This window comes from Cyprinodon variegatus, unplaced genomic scaffold, assembly GCF_000732505.1.
Source record: "Cyprinodon variegatus isolate N-32 unplaced genomic scaffold, C_variegatus-1.0 Scaffold974, whole genome shotgun sequence".
NCBI classification, from domain to species: Eukaryota; Metazoa; Chordata; class Actinopteri; order Cyprinodontiformes; family Cyprinodontidae; genus Cyprinodon; species Cyprinodon variegatus.
The window spans coordinates 283,439-304,529 of record NW_015151427.1 but is presented as its reverse complement, the minus strand read 5'-3'; the positions used below and the strand labels follow the sequence as shown (position 1 = coordinate 304,529).

At 35.8% G+C, this 21,091-nt stretch overlaps 3 protein-coding genes across 7 annotated transcripts; 2 read left to right on the top strand and 1 right to left on the bottom strand.

Moving 5' to 3' along the window:
* The first annotated feature begins 174 nt into the window (after positions 1-174).
* LOC107100459 (ADP-ribosylation factor 1-like) lies at positions 175-3,219 on the top strand. 2 transcript variants are annotated; one of them, XM_015398956.1, is made up of 5 exons: positions 175-277; positions 1,415-1,616; positions 1,730-1,840; positions 1,934-2,058; positions 2,154-3,219. In XM_015398956.1, exons 2-5 carry the CDS (start codon positions 1,472-1,474, stop codon positions 2,310-2,312), a joined length of 540 nt encoding a protein of 179 aa, XP_015254442.1. In that variant the 5' UTR covers positions 175-277; positions 1,415-1,471; the 3' UTR covers positions 2,313-3,219. The 2 variants fall into 2 exon arrangements, with proteins under 2 accessions (XP_015254442.1, XP_015254443.1); XM_015398957.1 differs by having other exon boundaries at positions 201-281.
* A 294-nt stretch (positions 3,220-3,513) lies between these two features.
* LOC107100457 (multiple myeloma tumor-associated protein 2 homolog) lies at positions 3,514-12,518 on the bottom strand. Its single transcript, XM_015398950.1, has 8 exons — positions 12,121-12,518; positions 10,242-10,392; positions 10,121-10,166; positions 9,950-10,032; positions 8,417-8,489; positions 8,260-8,342; positions 8,046-8,171; positions 3,514-5,451 (listed from the first exon to the last, which is right to left on the bottom strand). The coding sequence occupies exons 1-8, from the start codon at positions 12,215-12,217 to the stop codon at positions 5,196-5,198; spliced, it is 915 nt and encodes a 304-aa protein (XP_015254436.1). The 5' UTR covers positions 12,218-12,518; the 3' UTR covers positions 3,514-5,195.
* LOC107100458 (guanylate kinase-like) lies at positions 11,827-21,009 on the top strand. 4 transcript variants are annotated; one of them, XM_015398953.1, is made up of 7 exons: positions 11,827-12,006; positions 17,378-17,491; positions 18,065-18,106; positions 18,206-18,441; positions 18,521-18,605; positions 18,700-18,785; positions 19,934-21,009. In XM_015398953.1, exons 1-7 carry the CDS (start codon positions 11,985-11,987, stop codon positions 19,967-19,969), a joined length of 621 nt encoding a protein of 206 aa, XP_015254439.1. In that variant the 5' UTR covers positions 11,827-11,984; the 3' UTR covers positions 19,970-21,009. The 4 variants fall into 4 exon arrangements, with proteins under 4 accessions (XP_015254439.1, XP_015254441.1, XP_015254438.1 ...); XM_015398955.1 differs by lacking the exon at positions 11,827-12,006 and adding an exon at positions 12,239-12,347; XM_015398952.1 differs by lacking the exon at positions 11,827-12,006 and adding an exon at positions 12,697-12,849.
* Positions 21,010-21,091: the final 82 nt, after the last annotated feature.

The following is a 21,091-nucleotide window of genomic DNA, read 5'->3' as shown; positions in this document are numbered from 1 at the left end:
TCATATTTTCCTTGTAATATTTGATGTGCCATATGTTTCTGCTTAAATGCGCATCTAAACGGCAGACATGCAAATATGTCTACACAATTTTTCTCTGGTTTAAACCTTCTTTTCTTTCAACTACAATTCTCTTCTCTACCACAGGGGGCGATCGCTCCCAGTCTACGTTCACCGACGCTAAAAAAACAAAACAAAAAAACACCCAATGACGTGTCAAACTATCGCCATTTTCCTGTAAAGAAGGAAACGCCTTAAGGGAAGAAAACGAATCGAGCAAGTGAGTGAGTAGAGACTATTTAAACCCAAAGTTAACATTTTGCTTCAGTTTTATATAACCGTAGGCTGCATTTGTACAGGCAGCCATGTATTTACAAGCTAACTGAGATTGTGTCTTACAGTTAGCTTACACATTGCAGTAGGAAGCAATGCTAACTCCCTGCGATGCTCTCATTAGCTTCCTATGTTATCCCTTACATTGTATACCTGGTTTCATGAAACATATTAAACGTTGTCGCAGTGACTATAGTAAAACGCTGAAATTCCTGTGTATTTTATCCTGGCTGTCTGTTTGGTAATTGTACAGTAGCATATGCTGTTGTCGGTGTTTCTTTATCTAGGTGGACAGCTTTGCACCGCCGCACCCTGAAAACTCAGCTGTTAGCTGCGGCAGCCTCCGTTTTTTTTTTCTTTCTACAGCAGCCTCCATGGCCTCTTAGGAGAGAAATGACTAACTCATAGGTTTTTCCCCGTTGTTAAAAAAAAAAAAAACCTCGAGCAATAATATTGCCAAATATTTTGACGAGTCAAATTGAAAGCCTGGTTCCAGTCTCATTATATCGTTATTTCCATTATTTGTTTTACACATATTTAGTCAGCTATTTAAAGTTAGCTGACAACGAATGTTTTTTCTTTTTTTAAGATATTTTTGTCATTCTCATGTACTGCAGCATTACTTAAGTCCTCAGTACAAACACAATTGGTATGTTAAAGATATTTTAATTGTGATCTGTGTTTACCTGCTTGTGTAACCAATTTTCGAAAATGCACTCTATTTTAAAATAACAGATTATTAAAAGTTTTCCTCTAGAAGCCTCACTAAATTTTTCATATAGAGTGAAAAAGTTGGACGGTCATGCAAAGAGGATAATTTAGACAAACGTTTAGTTAGAGGTATTAATTAGTTTAATAGAATAATTTTCATAACCTTTTGTGCTGTGCATCAGTTCATCTAAGAATTCACTCAAACCATGGAGAATGTGTTTTATATTTAGTACATTTTGCTTGCTGTCTTTGCATGATCTATTAATATGTTAATTAGCTAAGATTAACAAAGTACTTATGGTTTGTGGTGCATAAAAGCTAATAATTTATGTTTTTCAACTTGAAATTAAGCTCATTATTTGTTTTTTCACAGGTTTGGGAAGTTTAATACCGTTTCTGTCCTAGAGTGGTTTTCCCATCACCAGAAGCCATGGGGAATATGTTTGCAGGGCTCTTTAAAATGTTTGGGAAGAAGGAGATGAGGATACTTATGGTTGGCTTGGATGCTGCTGGCAAGACAACAATTTTGTACAAGCTCAAACTTGGAGAGATTGTGACAACTATTCCAACAATAGGTGGGTCAAATGCTGTGTTTTAGCTCCTTGCTGGTAGGCAAAGTCATTCAGATATTTTTTACTTGGAGCTGAAAAGTTACGTTTTAAATGTCCTCGTTTGTTTTCTTTCCAAGGTTTCAATGTAGAGACAGTTGAGTATAAGAACATCAGTTTCACAGTGTGGGATGTTGGTGGTCAAGATAAGATCCGTCCATTATGGCGCCATTATTTTCAGAACACACAGGGTAATCTTTTGACTATATTTTATTATAATCTTAAAGAAACTGCTTTTCAAAAAGTGCATTTCGCTTATCTGTCTTCATTTTACACTTCCTTAGGTCTGATTTTTGTGGTGGATAGCAATGACAGAGAGCGATGTGCTGAGGCTCGGGAAGAGCTCTTGAGGATGCTGGCAGAAGATGAACTGCGTGATGCTGTGCTTTTAGTCTTTGCTAACAAACAGGTAAGTAACACAAGCCTTCATAAGGAGAGGAATTTTTCTTCAATAATTTTTCCAGTAGCAGCTTTAAAATGATTTCCTCACTGATTTGATTGTAGGACCTCCCAAATGCGATGAATGCTGCCGAGTTGACAGACAAGCTGAACCTTCACTCCCTGCGTAACAGAAACTGGTACATCCAGGCAACCTGTGCCACAACTGGGGACGGTCTCTATGAAGGACTTGATTGGCTGTCTAATCAACTCAAGAACCATTAAAGGCTAGAGCATTTTCCATCCAACCCTTCATGTTTTCTCTTTTCACCTAAATAAGACTGAGTCATCCTTATACTGGAAACCATCCCCTGCTAAGCTTTGATCTCTTATGCACAGGCCAGTGGTAGGGCTGTTCTAATCTTGTAAAACTTATCTCAGTACATTTTTCTTATTTTATGTCAATGTAAATAATCTTGGTAATAGGGATCTTATTGCACTCTTTGACTATTCTTGGCTGTTGGGTGGCTTTTACTTTGAAAAAGAAAGAGAGGGAAGACATTTTACTAAATCGATTTGGCCCCATAAACTCAACACAATCAAATGACCCTAGTGATGTACTGTAAGAGGGATAATGAGAGGGTTGTTTTGGGGGGTGGGGTGGTGAATAAACTGAATTATACTGATGCACTACTTGAACCTGCTGCAGTAATATCTAAAAAATCCTGAATTAAAAATGTAGAACACTGGCATTAATTATTTGTACTGACATTTCTCGTCTGTGAACACTCACCAGCCTTTTGTATAAACTGAAATACTGCAATGGTGGCACACTATAATCGTGTCAGGAGAGCACTGGATGGGTTTTGCTTCTTTTTTTTTCTATTCAAAAGTCTCAGGTTAATCATAGGTAGCTTTTGGTGTACTTGCCAAGTTGTTCAGAGCAAGCATGTCTACTGGGTGTTAACACCATTACCCAGAGGTGAAACTCTTTGCTAACTGAGTACTTATTCCCCTAATTTTATAATCATTTCATTGTGAGAGTACTGTGTGAAATATACTGAGCTGTTTGGTGCCATAGGGTAAGGTTCTAGGCAGCTGATATGCATGCTTTGCTCCATGTGGGGGAAATAGCATTTTGAAAGCAATACCAAAATCCGTTGCATCAAAGTGCCATCATCTTTGATGTAAAGAAAAAGCCAAACAAATGCCTATATTTTTCCAAGATTTATCTAAAAGATTTTGGTGTTACCATCTGTTGTTGGTGCCTTTGTTTGTTTTTGATTTATAACTGCCTAAATGTTCTAATATTGCAATAAGTTTGTTGATGTTTTCTTAAAGAATTGTGTATGTGTGTGTGTGTGTGGGGGGGGGGGTTACACAGCAATTAAAGTGATCTGATACAAGTGATTCTGAATCTGAGTTTTATTGTCCTACGCATTCAGGATGTAATTGTAAGACTTTTTTTTTTTTTTTTTATCATTTTAAGAACTTTGTTTAAATAGTCCCCCTCTTTGAAATTGACAAAACTTTCAGGAAAATAAAGCTTTACTTTAGTTGGTTAAATGGATTACATAAAGTTGGCTCTGTCTAATGTAACAAAGCTTTAAGACATTTCTTGGCTTATTTAAAAACACCTTTTCTCACCTCATGTTTTAGGTATTTAAATCTAAAATTCACTACCAAAACTTTTAAGCTTTGATCTTTATTACATTTTGCAGCTACATACTTCATGTATGTATTGAATATTTGGGATTACAAAATACACCACATGGAAAAGATCATTTTTCTTTTTAATCTAAAATCGGATTTGATAGAAAAGAGTTAATTGCTATGATTCCCCTGACTCATAAGTTTGTTTCTTATTTGGAGGCAAAAGCATCATGAACATCTGCAACATAGAGCAAGACAACCTCAGCCTGCTGAGGCATGGGCATCTAGCTTAAAGGAACCAACACGGGTTGAAAAATAGTCTTTCAGCAGAACAACAATCCCAGATACAAGAGAATGGTTTAATCCATAGAGAACAATCATGAGCCTAATGAAGAATTGCTATCCGTTACCACACATGATTATTTGGTTGACATGCCATCTCATACCTGATTTTGATGGTCACGTTTAGAAATTTTTTTTTTCACATGTATAGCTTGCAGCCACCCTCCAGATAACTTGTAATTGTAATTTTGAGGGCAGATTACTGTACAAAACAAGTAGGTCTGACTATTTTAACTGTTTTGATCATGTTTACGTTTTGAGTTACTAAGGGAAAAAATAGTTACTAACTGACCCAAGAAGAAATATGATTCTCTTAAGTGATCACCCACTGCTGAGGTTAAAGCAGTAATGTGAAGAACATATCCTACTTCACTTTGTCTAAGGGTGGCAAGTCTAGGAGAGCATTCTTGCAGGTTGATTAGGCTGCCATGGATAATGCAGCCGAGCCTATAAAACTTGCTGGGGAGTGTGGTAATTGTAGAAGGGGAAGTAGTTCAGGCCTGGAGTCCCTCATAGGGTGGCTTTGTCTGGCCTCTGCTCCTGCTGCTTCTTCAGTTTGGTTTGTGTGTGGCAGCATAACAGTACTTGGTCATAAAAAAAAAAAAAGACCAGTCTGGTATTTGCCACTCTTCTTAATGAACATCTTGGAGAATTATTTTGTGAGTGAGACCTTATTAGGTACTAGCCAGCAGAATATCCCCTTTCAGATCAATTTGAGGCAAACAGTAGTATCCTGCTTCAAGACGTATCAGCCTGAAACATTTCTGCTAAGAAAATAGAATTAATTTGAATCTATCCTGCTTTATTATGGCTAAAACTGGACGTTCAAATTTAAAATGTTTCAATAAGAAGTGCAGTTTCATGTTTAAGAAAAATAATCTGTTCTACAAAGCTTTTTTCCCCCCTACTAATGGCATCCGCTCTTCCAAAAATAAAACAAAAGCCAAAGGGATTTAAACAAGCAAAACAAGTGGATCCATTTGATCACAAATGATCTTGGATATAAAAAGGGCTTTTAACCAAATATCAGCAGAAAAATAGACACAATCATGCCTTTGAAATTACTCATAGTGTCAAATAAAACATAAATCTGAAACGCATCACACAGGAGGTCCCAGAACGCAGCGTGTGCACTATGCATCTCTGGGTCAGGTGGGGGGGGAGCGCGGGACATTAGTCGTCCGAGTCTGTGTCGTGGCGTCTTCTCTGGCTTTGTGTGGCACCAGCAGGGGCTTTCTTATGGAAGGCAGAGTTACTGCGGGCAGGAGACCCCCTGTCAGAAGTGTCTGTGTCATGCCTATGCCGTCGATGATGGGGGCGGGAAGGCTGTCGCTCGGCCTTTGCTCCCTCCCTTGAATGGCTGTCATGGGGTCTGGCTCCACTCTGACTATGGTATGATGGATTATGATGATGGTGGTCCTTTCTGTGTCTGAAAGGTAAAAGGAAACAATCAATGAGTGGGGCATCCAATAAGACGTAGCACACAGTTGGGCACAAGCGACTGCCTGGTGCTTTATGGGGCAATGCACACAGTAAAGGGTTTGCTTTAAAAGGTCATTCCAATAGCTGCACATGTAGAATATATTATTCTCTCACTCCCAAACTTATTTCTCTCACAGGCATTTTAAATCCTAAATACAAAGGAAATGCAAAACAATAAAAAGAAAAAGAAAACTTCAGTATGCAAAATATAGAAGTATCTTAGCGCCCTCAAGTGGTGATGCAGTATTTTGCATTTTGTGTTAAAATCTACAGAAAATTTAGGCAGACAGACCCAAGTAGTGATGAATTAGTTTAGAAAAGAATAAAAAAAAACATGGATATTGTGGTAATAAGCATATACAAAGAAATGCTGCTAATTTTTAAAAACAGGAAGAAAAAAAAAAACAAGACTGAAAAAATATTCAGCTTTGCAGAATAAAAAAACTTTAAAGATCTTTTACAAAAGACACATTATATAGTTTTGAAAATAATGCATAAAGGTTCCTTTAAAAGTCTGGATTTAAAAGTTTAAAATTTATATAAAAAAAAATTATTTCAGATCGTTCTTTATTTTAGCTTCTGTATCTCCCCCTAGTGGCCTGAGAAGTGTATTGTTTCTTATTTAAATGGAAGCAGGATTTTTTTTCCCCAGGCACCAGGCAGGAGCTGGAAATCTCCAGCATCAGAGGGCAGGACATGTTTTTCTTTCTATCAGCCACAAAGTCATATTTCAGCATGCCAACACCTTTAACAGAAATGTTAACACTGTGCAAATAAACTACTATAAAAAAAACTTTTCTAACTAGAATGATTGAAGTAGAATGAAATCAAGGAATTTATAATAATTTTTTACCAGCAGGGTATTCAATGTCTAGGTCTTGTGTTTTGCTAAGCAAGAGAAAATTCAGATTACTGCCGATCCAAGAATATTCATCCTCCATAATGATTATAACCCTGACAATAAAATTGACTTTAAATTACTTTCAATAACTATTTAAAGCTCAGTTTTTAATCGCTGTATTCACCATTTAGTCGTTTCAGTTTTCTGTAATAGCATCAATAAAGAAGCCACATCTGTCCTTTCCATCACACTGCCTTAGATGCTATTGCTCAGAGAATAATCAGTTTCCAAGTTTTAAGTTTCTGTGAACAAGTACTAATTTACCAGTTTCATGTCTCCAAAGAATAACAAAGATTAAAAATTACTCTGGATATTAATACAAAATGTGAGATCTAACTGATTTTGAAAAAATGTCCAATTTAAGTTTATATTTAGTTATCATTTTCAGTAGCAAAAGCAGAATCTGCCCTTCAAATTAGAAGATGTTTAGCAGATGTTCAGCAGCAGGTATCAAATAAAGCATTAGACAGAATGTGAATGTGTTTTTCACCTGCTAAAATTAAATGAAACATTTCAATCATTTTTGTTTCTGTAAAAAGTAAAGTTTCACATAATTGAAGCCCCATATGTTTAAATGTAAAAGCATTATAATAATAATAATGTAGGCTTTGTAAATAATGCATCAGAGCAAGCCTTTCTACACTGCAAAAAAACAAATTCTAAATAAATTATTCTTATTTTAAAATAAGTGCACTTGTTATTGAATTCAAGAGGTAAGTGAGACAATTTGCCAATGGAGCAAGATAATTTAATTAAAATAAAAAACAATTGCATTGTCTTATTTCAAGTGCATATTATCCAATTAGTTTATTTGAAGAGTAAAAATATGCATTCCATTGGTAAATCATCTGATTTACATACTCAAATTAAGGGTAAATACACCTACTCTAAAGCCCCTCTCACACCTTGGTGATTTAGACCAGCGTATGCCTGTTGTACAAAAATCTGGTAAAAACGCTGCTATACGGCGATTACGTCAAGAAGTTTTGAGCATGCTCAAAATTTCCCAACGTATGAGAGCGTCTGCCATACGTGGGCCATAAGTTATAGGTATATTATCTGATCGTTGACATATGTTAAGCGTACGTTACTCATAAGTTGTGGCATCTAGCTTATCCAAAACCTATGAGAAACTTGTGCATAACTCATGCTTAACTTATCAAGAACTTACCCCCAATGTATATGAACGTATCTGACGTGATTCAGACAACCGCTGAACGCGTTTCTAACTTACAGCTACCATTTAATAGCATTGTGGCACCGTTTTGATATAAAATGGGTTCACAGGAGCATCCCAGCAGTGCGTTATGCATAAGATAGGCTGTTGTTGGACATAAGTTCTGGACTCGTTATAAATGTGCTATGCATACGCCCAAAATTGAAAAAAATACATAGAAAGCTCAGCGTATAGCAGCGTTTTAGGAGATTCTGGGACGTCAGGCATAACCTGGCTAAATCGGCAAGGTGTGACAGGGTCCTAAGACATTTTTACTTATTTCTAGATCGTTTTTTTTTTCAGTGTAATGCTCATGGTAAAATTTGGGTGAAGTTTTGGATTTGATATGTTTTGATTATTTTGTGATATTACTGAGAACATGGCACTTCATGACCCAAAGTTTTGAAGGAAATCTCAGTCAAACCTTTTTCTATCATCGGAGGATGAGGAGGACGATGAATCTTGTCTTTTCCTTTTCCTCTTTTTTTCCTTCTTCTTTTTCTCCTTTTTGTTCTTCTTTTCTTTCTTTTTCTTTTTACTCTCATGTATACTGAAATTAAACAGAGGTTATTAAAACCAGGCTCACATTTCATGAGGTCTGGTTAATGCTGAATGTGAGTACAATTCTGCATATTTACCCTTGTTCTGTCTCTTCTTCTTTTGCAGCGCTCTCAGCTGATATTGTTGCTGGTGTTTCTTGACGACTTTCAGTCTTGTGATGCTGCACGACAAGCATAGTTACATTTGTTGCACAGAGGTGTAGATTACAGTAGGAAATCTTGAAACTGAACTCACCGTAAAAATCGGCAGACCCATTTTAGCCGCTTCTTTCTCTTTCTGGGACAGCAACATTTTCCGTGACCCCACACTTCAAACACAAACGGTCAAGAAAAGCAAGCACATAATATTAGTGCTAATTGTATTTGTATTGTATAGCACTACTGAAGCATGAGGTAATTCAGAGAACTTTGCAACCAAATAGGAACAGCTGGTAAACTGGTAATAATTTATCCAGTGAGGGAAAAAATCCAAAGGAAAATCTAAAGTAAATTAATAGAAATGACAAAAACATAAGTTTTAACTGCAAAAAATAAAAAATCCTACAAGGTTGAGATATGCATTAAGACCCACAATTATTTAGTACCCTATAGAGCATTTATGACATTTGAAAAGTGATTTACACTCTAGGACTGATTAAGACTACTGAGATAGACTCGATTAGCTAGTGTTAGCCAGGACTACAGCTGCAGCATTTGGATGAGCAACCTGATGTTTGATCGAAATTACAAACAAAAAAGTATGTAGAAAATAAATGCAGGGAAAATGTTATGAAATAATAGGTTGAGTAAGTAAATACTTTAGTTGGATGTTAAATTTTAGTAGAGTCCAAAGCATTACTGTATTTTCCTTCATTGGATCCAAAAACAAGTTTGTGTTTTCCTGCAGTAAATCAGAAGACCCTTGTGATATAAACATAGTGTGTGCATATCATGAACAAATCATCTAATAGACTGTGATAATGCAGTGTACAGCAAATATAAAGTTGGATCATATAGATACTGAATAAATGTGTCCTAAGAATGAAGCCTTGAGTATCCCTACAAATTCTCCAATCAGATAATAATCGGAAAACGACAAGAGTTGTTTCATCAAGCCACATTATGGACATTAGAGATATAAAATACCATATATTTACATTCCTTATTTCAGGCTGCAGTAAAAAACTAAAATCCAGTAAAACCAAGACTGTTTCATGCTGCAGGGACATATTTCATTGTATAGTTTTACCACTGCAGTCTCAATGCCGTGGTGTGGTTGAAGCCATCTGGAAAGCACTTAAGTCACATTTGCCTTTTATGTACAAACTGCTATACGTTTTCTAAAAAACTTAGGTGAGATGTGGGCTTTTGGTTTCTTAAGACCAACTCATCCAGATCAAACTTCTTTAAAATAGCCAATGTGCTCAGTAGTCAAAAGAAGTCACTTTCAGGTCACATGGATTACAGTGTTTTAACCTTCGACATGATTATCATACATCCCGACCTGAAATGGAGTCCTCACAGTGCTAAGATTCCACATTACTGTAGGAACAATACATTTCAAAGTGAGGAACCAGTGTTTATGAACTAATTCGCAGGATTTGCTTGAACCTGAGTGAAAAATATATCAACATTCATACAAGAAAGATTTGCAATTCAGAATGATTTTGAGAACTTCACTCATAGATTTCCTTTTCTAAAATTCCTTTAATTGCTTTCAAGGTGGTAGCAAAAAAATGCATTGTTACGCTTTCCCTTTATAACAATTTCAGGTTTTATGGATAATCACCTGGAGCTTCCCAAGCCTGATATACGATCCACACTCCTCTCTTCACCATCAGCCTCTTCCCTTCGACAAACCTCCACGAGATCCTGTCAAAATGTAATAAAACTTAAAACATTTGATCTTGTTGGTCGTAGAAGATTATTTTTACCCCCATTCACCATCTCACTGATTTACCTCTTTGGTAAGGCCAGTTGGTTGCCTCTTTATAATCTTGTGTCCTCTAAATTGAGAATAAAAATGTTAAATTCTGATGCACCACAGTTGCAGCATGCAGTACATGTGAGGTCATACATACAGGGCAGCCATCAGAGCCTCTTCTTCGGCGGCTTTCACAGCAGCAAGTTCTTCCTCTTTGGACAAAGCTTTGCCAGATTTTTTGTCTTTTGCATACCATGTCAGATCTTTGCCTTTCTGCCATCGTCCAACCGGGGCCATCAAAGAGTTTCCTGAAAACAAAAGAAGGCTGGGGTGAGTTTAAATGCTCATATTCTAAGGTTTAATTAGACTGAATATTGGATATATATCTGATGATCTGATATTTGCATCGATACCAGTAACGACCAGGGGCCCAATTCTGCACTAAAATGGCGGTATCGGCGAGTACCAAATAGGGCACCTATACCAAGTTTATTCAATTATTGTCACCCATTTCAGGTAGGCAATAAAAAGTTCTACTGGATTCACCTTGTATTAGTCTTTTTCCTGCTTTACAAAGGTAGGCAGCAGCTTTACAAAGTCATAAGGGCAATTATTATACATGCAAGTAGTATGCATTTCTTTGTATATACACACATCAATTTCAAACAGATGGTATCGATATCGGCCGATACTGCACAACCAGGTATCGGGGCCAAAAAACACAAATATTTTCAAATTGTTTTCTCAAAAAACTGCCTAAGACTATTTTGAGGTAGAAACTGGCAACATTGGTATGAGTTGGTTAGAAGACATTGGAGGGTTTAAAATATATATGGCTAAAAAACAAATACTGGTTCTGTTATATTGTAAATACAGTTCCACATTTCTAGAGTAAGTTTTCTCTGGTTGTGTGGAGCAAAGGTCAAAATAAAGATATTACTTCATATCAACTTCAATTTTATTGTTTGAGATTAAAAAAAAAAAAGAGTTGCACCTTCTGCTAATTAAATGTTACAGTATAAATAACCATTTGCCTGCCAATAATCATTTGCCTGCTACAGTTGTTTGGAAGAAAGTTCCTTAATCCTTAAAAAGAAATAAAAAAAAAAATTACTCATAATAAATGCAGATAATAAAAAGAACAACAGAAATGATATGATCTGGCAAATAGAGAAACAATAGAAAGAAACCAGAATATTTACAGCTGTAAAACAACAAAGAGTTTTAAAATAAAGATTTGAGCTTTGGTAAATATTCTCACTGACCACATTTTTTTTTCTTTATCCCCGGAAGCTTATCTATTTTGACTGTTTGGATACATTAGGGAATAATTTGTATCTTTGCTATCTAATTTACAAGAAAGCAAATAATGAATCAATGTTCTTATCCAAGACGTGTTAAAAAAAACTCCAAATTCTGATAGAATGACACCTTTATTTACAGATATCTATCTTATTTAGAAATAGAAGTATATCAATATATTACAATAGGTGAAATATATTCTTAAAAATAAATGGGACACTTCGACGATGTTCTAGTTTACAGAGATGCACTTAAATGTGTTTCATAAAAATAAGATGACATCAAGTTTGTTTCTTTTTATGTGAAACTCTAAAACTTTTTACCAACACAGTTAATTGTTAAATTTACCATCCGTTTGCTAGAGATAGCCTCTCAACATAAAACGTAGCTATAAGTTGTGCAAGTTTACATTTGCTCTCCTTTATGTGCTACGTCGCTGCTGTAGTCTGGCATGCTGACTAGCTGGGCAGCGGTCAGCACAGACACACTCTTTATGCTCAGAGTGAAAAGCAATGTGAAAGTGGGAACCAACTGTGCCCAGGGAACAAAAATACGTCTGTAAATAGGAAGAAAATAAATTCCATCCAGACTCTACGCAATGAGGGACTCCATATCAAAAGGTATGGGACTGCAGTGGGTGAGGCCAACATGTGCTTATAAGCTGCTATTTTCAGCTATCGTCGCCTCTCGTTAGCTGTCTGGTTAGCTCGGATAAGGTAGGCATTTGAACTCACCCAGATAATTCTCTCTGTGTTTATCGACTTTTACGTCATCCCAGTTGAATTGGTCCTGGCCTCCGCGTAGGCCCCCAGATCTTGAAGAACCAAACATTTTGTTTTAGCAGAATAAAGTCAGAGTTAGAGTAAACAACACGCTCCTAGCGCGCTCAGCTAACGCTAGCAACCCGAACCGCTAGCAACCCGAACAGGCCTTTGACTCATTCATCCGGGGAAGTTGTGCGGTGAGTTAACTTCCTAGTATCGACGGGAGCAACAAGTTAACGGTTGTTTCTTTTTTGGGAAACTTTGGCTTATTCGAGCGGCTTTTTTTTTTTTTAACGTAGCTAAATAACGTGTAGCAAGTTAGCCCGCTTTTTTCACGTAGCTATAGTAACGCGTTCAAAGCTTGCGTACAGCCGCTACAAACTACTTCCTGTAAGTCCTTTTTTTAGATACACAAATCACAACGGAAATTTCTTAAGTTTTAAAAACAATGCTCGTTGCTTAAAAAAAAAAAAATTATCGAAGAAATATCGAGTTTCCGCGTTTTCTCGCGCGTGATTTTGACGTTGAACGTTGATGTTTTGGTTCGCAGTGATGACGTAGCCAGCACAGTTTTCTCTAATGGCTCTTACAACGAAAGCCCAGGCCAGGGGAGGAAGAAAATCCTCCGGACACGGTCTCAGAGGCTGGAAATAATCTAACCTCCGATGTACCTGAGACATTTTGCCAGGTTATTTTCAGGTAGGAAGGATGATGTTTGTGTTTGTCGCTTCCTTTCATCTAGGATGTCTTTATTATCTGGGAGTGCCATTCATTCCTTGAGGCGGCTTGTTGACATTGCAGACGAGGAAAAGATGGAGCTGGAATGTAGAGGGGTTTCATCGCAGTGGCAAGATAGCTGAGTTTTTTGTACGCGTGGTTGACTTATTAATAACTGGTAACAAGGATGTCGTACAGACAATCAAAAAAAGACCTGTAGCAACACATGTACAGACTGAATTTTTTTTTCCTTCTCTAACGGTCGCATTATTAATCTGCAACATTACATTTATATGCATATTAAAAATGTGGGCTTTTCTTGTCCAGAATCAGCTTTATTAGCCAAGTTTTGGTTCTTGAATAAGTATTTTATCTTTAATTTCCATCTCTAACATCATGCCATCATTAGATTAAAATGTAATATTCTGCAAATTCTCTACTAAAGTTGATTCTTTGCAAAAATGTATAAAAAAAAAAATTATACATGCACGCTTATTGTCATATTTTTTTTAACTCTGTTTATCCATGAAATTCTCACAGCTTATTGATCTGTAAAAACAGAAAATTAAAATAGTCAATTTGAGAAAAAATTAAATGCAGATGGATTTAAAACCAAAATGAAATATATAAGACAATATTATCTATTTGCTTTTTCAAAGCAGACCATCAGCTCTTATTCCCACCTCTGCCACAATAGTCCAGAATATTAATCATAATATTTATAGGATTTTTGTTTTTTTTTTGTATTTCAATTTCAGTAAACTTTTAAACTCTGAATATAGTAGTAGTGTTTAATTTATTTTTGAGCAGGATTTTGATGAGATTTGTATTTTACCCAGTAATTATTTAAAGCTGCCATCATCCTCCTCATTATGGTTTGTTGTAAATTCCCATGGTAGAAACAGTCTATCATCTTTTCTAGTAAGTCAGTTTTTGAAAGTACCATAACACTTTATGACTTTTAACCCTGAGTCAAAGTGCATTTTCATAGTGCAGTCGTGAGACTTTTGTATCTGGATTGTTATTCAGAACAGACTGTCGACACTCATGACTGCATAGAAGATAACACTTTAGCTGCAAAATCATCTTTGTTTAGGGGGAACTAATTAGCGCTGCAAGGCTGCTCTAAGATCATTATTCTCTACGTTTATTTTTTTGCATCAAAAGAGTTTCTTTGTTTAATTTCTGATTCCTGAAAATCTGCCTTTTCACATTTAACCCAAGTCTTTTAGCCAATGAAACTGCAAATCAATGTGTGAAATAAAAATAAAAGGAGAATCCTGGTATATGCATGTGCCAAATATTGTAAAGCCTTATTTAATGCATTATTTATCTCAAAATCTAGAAATAATTAGTAATTTTATAATCAAAATGTCTTTTAGTTTGTAATTTTGACTAGAGTTTTAAGCACCTTATGCTGCTCCTGTGATTTAACTTAACTCTGGTAAACTCCAGTCACATGAGGGATGCTGCATGGGTTTAGGATCAGTTATGGTGCTGTTTCCAATAAGTGTCAGCACATGCTGCTTGTAGTGCCATGTGACTTTCATTTGTCTTCATGCATCTTCCTATTAAGGAGAAATGGCAGATTATCTCAAAATGAACGTCTCTGCAAGTCACAAGGAGCCACACTACCACATAACAGTTATGACATTGTTAACTGCAGTTACTGAGATTTTATTGTAAATAAGCCCTAAAGCTATCTGCCTGGTTTTATTATTAATAGATACAGGGTGAAATATGAAGGTCTTTCAAATTGGGCTTGGCTAATTCATTTTAGCCAATTCAGTGTTAAAATTTTAGGGCTGAACAATTAATCAGATTAATCAATTATTGAAATAATCATTTACTTATTTAGTAATCGATTATTTGTTAACTGGAGTGTAGAAACTCTAAAACATGCCTTTAGCTGACAGAGCAATCCACTTAGTGCATTAATTATATTAAAATTGTAAAAAAAAAAAAAAAATGTGTAAACATTTTGAATTTAAGATAAAAATCTTTTTCGTCTGTCTATATACTCTATCCAGAACTCCTCAGGTGGAAACGTTTTAGTTTCACCTGGTTTAATTTAGTAAAAAATCTTCTGGGAACCTTTGGCTATCCAATTATTATTCGATTACTCAAAAAATGATTTGACAGATTAATTAGTTTGCAAAATATCGTTAGTTGCAGCCCTAAAACGTTCCTTGATAAAGTGACTGAAGATGTAAATTCTGTTACTCATTTATTCGTTTAAATATTAACCTTGCCATGATCAAAAACAATTCACATTAAATGCAATTCTGCATGTCATTAAAAAAACATGATTTTGTTTAGAATTGTTTAAAATAGAGAACACAGTGCTCTATTTTTTTTCTTCTGGAAATCCAAATTGCTTATAGTTAGTTGTACTTTGATCTTCTAAAGTTATATAATCATCCAAAAAGAAAAAAAAAAAAATCCTACACATACCCGGGTCTTGTTTGTAATTCACCAAGCATCTTTGGATAGATGGATAGATGTTCTCCATAAGCAGAAGTGATAGTATGAATGCAGTCCTATTAGTGCATATCAGTTGTTTAGGTGCGTTCAGTAAAGTTTTTTACAGTAATTTTATTTAACTCAAAAACTCATTGTTCATTACTGGCAGGTAGGGATGTCTCTGTCCAAGATTAGCCGAAAAACAAGTATCGGCTTGCACCTAAAAGCTCCGATATTAGCAAGTTAATAGAAACATTCATCATACATCTATCCAATTCTTTTTCATGTGTTTGTATCATTGGTTAATAAAACATGGATCAGATGTTTTTATACTTTGGTTGACTTTTTTCTATTGGACGTAAATGCTTTGATCAAGCCTTTTCTTCCATTCCCCGCTTAAATAAGTAATAAAAGTATGTATGATTTGTGTTTATATTGTATAGGATCAGTATCACATATAAAATGGAAAAGTTGTACGGAGAGATCCCCACTTTCAGGTTGATTTATTTAAAGCATTTATTTCTAATAGCTCTGGTGATAATAGCAGACAGTGCATATACTGCCAGAAAAAGCGGAATTATCATCATAATAAAGCTTGTCACAAGAGGGAGGCATCAAGAGCTCGAAAAGCTAAAAGAAAATGCTACGCTGACTTTGGACTTGATGTGACATTGCACCATTAGATGAAAAGTCACAAAGGATTTTGAGCCTCTTTGCTCTTCTTCTAGAGTCTGCAACTTTTATTTAAACAATGAATTTAGGCAACTCAGTCAAGAGTCCAGTCTCATTCTTCGTATTCCATCTGATTGTAACTTGATTATGGCTCTGTGATATTGCTGATACCCATATAAGTCTTTTTCTTATCAGTCAATATTAATAGTTATGGATACGTTTCTTGTTGTACCTATTCTATATAAGGAGAAGGGGAAAGGGAAGAATTTAAATTGTTACCACATTTAATCCTAACTTTTGAAAAAATCAGTCCCTACCACTAACCTGGCTTAGCTTGGCCATGAGGGTTACAAGGCTACCGGTAAATAATTTCCTATGTCTGCATCCCCCACAATGCAATGGGATTCTGGGTTGGATGTTTTTTCTATTGGTATTGATCACTTTTACAAAATATATTACGGTAATATTGTTTTATTGCTCAGCCCTAAACTTAATGAAGTCTCACTTTCCAAGTCATACATCATTTCTAATTTAATTATCCATTTTATATCACCATCAAATCTCCAGTCCTTTCTGTACTTTCTCTATTTTTTTAAAGTAATTATTGACAAACTTGTAATTGGTGATAATTATGTGATGTAAAGGCTTGAAATAAGTCACTCAATGTGAAAGTGAATCCTCTACTCAGCTCAATCACTTGTTGCTAGGCACTGGGTTAAAGTGATAGCAACGCCCTCTTGCTTTCTCCTCCCCTTCAGTTTCAGCTTTCAGGCTGTTTTTTCCTAATCAAACTCTCACCATTTACTTCAGCTCCTCACCTGCTCTTCCTCTCTGTGTCTCGGTAAAAAGGTAAGGAGAAAAACATCAGGGCCCCTTTTAATCTTTGTTAGAGCAGTCTGAAAACAGTCATCAGTATCTGAGTAGATGTAGAAAAGGTGTTAATATTTGAGTCAAAATTGATTCTTGGCTTAAAAACTAGAATGTTGCTGTATAATTTGACTTTAAGTGGTTTTAAATTGGTTTGTCTGGAATCCATGATTTAAAAAAAACAAAACAACAGAGCTTCTCCTTTAGCTTTGCGTAGTTCAGCATTTTTTTGGTATCACTTTTAAGAACAATAATTTCCAGTTATTGCTTTAGTGACACTGCGGCTCTCTAAGGAGGCGACTGTCTCTTTTCCTGTGAGGGTTAAACCACAGCCTTGTTTTTCTCTTTAGTGTCACACCGTTGTTTTATTATAGGAAACATTTATGATGTTTTTTTTGTTGTTTTTTTTTTTCTGAGACAGATGTTGTTTTTTTGACGAGTCAAGCTTCCTGCTCCACCTAAAGAGTCAATTAACGAGCTCCAGTCTTTTTCTCCTCTTGTCTTTCAGCTATGGCTGGACCAAGGCCTGTGGTGTTTAGTGGCCCGTCCGGGGCAGGAAAAAGCACTCTGCTGAAGAAACTCATCAAAGAACATGACAATGTGTTTGGCTTCAGTGTCTCCCGTAAGTGTGGCAGGCAGTTAACTTCAACCATAAAAAGAATAACTCATGTTTCAGGCAGTAATTGTATTAGGATTTCAGGATTTTTATCTGTATTAAAATTAAAGTGCATCACGAGTTGTATGTAGCCGATTGTCTTTAATTAAGTCAATCGTCTTCTTGGTTGGTATTCTGTGTCTTTCTTTCGATATAGGCTTGGTATCAAAATTAGGTACTGAACAAAAATTTTTTGAAGCATTTCAGGAGAATTTAAAGGTTAGAACTGGTCACAATTGATTCTAAGTGCCCATTCTTAATCTTAACTTATCAATGTGTGTTATTCTATTATATATCTGTTTCTAATTATGTGGTAGTACTGTGTTCTGTTATACCATAGCAACATTTAAAACTTCTTTTTATGTTTTTGTTTTGTTTACGATGGGCTTAACTCTTCTAATTTGCTCGACAACTGATATGATGCATATAAAACTCTGAGACCTAAATAAATGCATAAGTTACAGAATCTTCTGTAATTGTTGATAAACTGCTTGCTTAAAGCTCTGGAGAATGTAACGCCCGAGTCATTTTGTCTCCTAGATACAACAAGAAACCCTCGCCCTGGAGAAGAGAACGGCAGAGGTAAAACATATCTCGTATTCTCTTTTAAAAAGAGCTTTCCAACCACTGTCTAGTTTCTTCTAAACTTATTCCCTCTACACTTAAATCGTTGGTTTATAGATTACCATTATGTTACACGGGAGAAGATGCAGGCAGCCATAGACAACGGCGAGTTTATCGAAAACGCAGAGTTTTCTGGAAACCTGTACGGCACAAGCAAAGCTGCTGTCCAAGCTGTTCAGGCCAAAAACCTCATCTGTATACTGGACATCGACATGCAGGGTGTGAAGAACATTAAGAAGACAGACCTCAACCCTATTTACATCTCCATCCAGCCGCCATCCATGGACATCCTAGTGAGCACAACTGAAATCCATGCAACCAGTTTAGCTCTGTGAGTTTTCCTACAAATAACCTGCTTGTTGGAATTAACAGGAGAAACGACTAAGAGACAGAAAAACTGAGTCGGAGGAGAGCCTGCAGAAGCGTTTAAATGCAGCCAGGGTGGAGATGGAGTTCAGTAAGGAGTTCTCCATGATTCTAAAAGCACTAAAATAAAAATCCAACAAGCATGTTTAAAGGCTAAAGCTTCTTTTTTGATCTCTCCAATTTAGGTAAAGAACCTGGCATGTTTGATGTCGTTATCGTCAATGACAATTTAGACGATGCTTATGGAAGGTTAAAACAGACTCTTCTTGAGGTGAGTTACCTTTGCAGCCCTCGTTTTCAAACATTAAAAAAGTTAAAGATAAGTTAAGAGCTGCTGTATGATGCTGATTCTAGACACTAGAGGCAGATGAGGCTACACAGGTAAAAAAAAAGATCAAAGCATGTGTTTGCAAATTAGAAGACATCTAATAGTGTTAATGGGTTCCACTTACTTCAGCTCACATATGGGCATGTAGAAACAAGTAGAGGCTCACTGATAACTGCAGAACAAGCATAGATAATTATTAAAGGGAACTGATGAAAAAATAGGCATCGTGTTACTAGCTTACCCAGTCGAAGACTTTACTCACCTTTTCTTTCTAAAATAGCTCAAACTCTTTCAGACTGGATGGAGAATATCTGTAGATATCAAAGTCTTGCTTCAGATTCTTGATTGGATTTAGGTCTGGACTTTGACTAGGCCATTCTAAAACTTGGATATACGTTCTCCCATTGTATTTTAAGGGTTGTTGTACTGCTGAAATGTTAAGAGTGAGTCTATAGGTTAAACTGACAGATATAAACTTTGGAATTTTCAATCACAATTCAGGGTTTCCTTCAAACTCTTGATAAATTGGCCAGCATTTGGAACTTCAGTATTTTACTTTATTTATCATGTCTGATTAAGTATCAGCAGAAAAAAAAATAAGAATGAAAAGTTTTCATTACATAGATTAAACCTTCTAGTTTCTGCCTTGTTTTTGTTTTTACATAGTTTTATATTTCAGTTGATGATCATTGGTTTTGGTCTTGCAGATAGCAATTTTAGTCCAACTCCATCATTTTTGAGTGACTGAACGACTTAATGATATAAAGGAAATAAAAAAGAGGCATCTCACATTTTCACACATGGAGCATTTTGCCTCTAGATCCTCTTATCTGTGGATTTTAAACTGACCTGAAGGCTATTGAACCAAGTTTTTGTCCATCATTAAAATGTTTATATTTTCAAACTTAAGTTAAGGCAGTGCTAATTACAAAGAAAATTCAGAATATCCAAGTTCAGAACTTTCTGTTTGTTTTGTTTTTTTCTGAATGGTCTGGAAAGGTTTGAAATTTGGAGATTAAGATATTGCAGGAACCCTGCAGGGCATGGATGTTTGTTTTTATAATGATACAGGCTTGTTGTTCTCTCTGTAGGAAATTAACAAGGTCAATAAAGCCAAGACATCATAGAAGACGGCACAGCACGGCGCCTCATCCATCCACTCCCCATGAAAGCCAAGACCACTACTACTACAAAGTACATTCCCTCAGATTATGGTCTGTTAAACTCAGACAGCATAAATTAGTGAATCTACAAACATGTATTTAGATGGAGTTGGTCAACTAGTGTATTTTTGTTTTATTTTTAATAGCCATTTATTTTTTATTCTTTATGTTTAAAGAGAATATACTCCAATGAATTTTACTTGAAATGTGACTTGCACCTTGTGGAGAAGGATTTTCATCAGACAGAGTGAATGTCTGCCCTCTTGATCACTCACCATGCCAGAGTAGCAGCAAACGGGGAGCGGCAGGATGCATTCCATCATGTGGACTAACTGGTCTGTGATGTGGACTGCTTTGGTGGGCTTTTCAAATTCTTTTCCATCTCTGGTTGTTTACTTTCAGGGGGTACATGCAAGTCAGCCATCCTTAATGAAACATTACATTTATTCCAGACTTGGTAAAGCTTTTTATATTATGTTTTTTTTCCTATGTATATGTTAACAGAATATCTCAGTTTTATTTGGATTACGTTGCACTCGAGTGAGTGAAGTCCAATTTTTTCTTAATTACTTTATCACTGTCATTCATTTTCGTTTTTATGTTATTGGGGGTGGGGTATTTGGCTATTTTAAAATTGTAGTTTTATAAAACATTTATATTATTGTGTAACTTGCTCATATTGTAGCTTTACATGTATTGTGAAATGACATTCAGAGGACTTAAAAAGATCTGCAGGACAAAATAATGTTTAGAGTTGTATATGTTCCCTCAAACAAAAAGCACAGCAAATCTATTTTTACATATGTAATTAAGGAAATCTATGGTGTGTTTGTAAATTGGTTTCCCAGCCACACCTTAAACGGTGAAGCTATAAGTCGCACCTTGTAAAATCCATTCATTTACCATGAGTTATATATTCCTGATATTGTTGTTTATTAAAGCAATAGGTCCTCTGAAATAGCATGTTACATGTTTAAAACTTCAATTAAAATGTTACAAAGGTCCTTATTTGTGTAGTCTGTTGTGTATGACTGTGACTGATAACTAATAAAAATGGACAATACCATTTCACAACATAAGGTACAG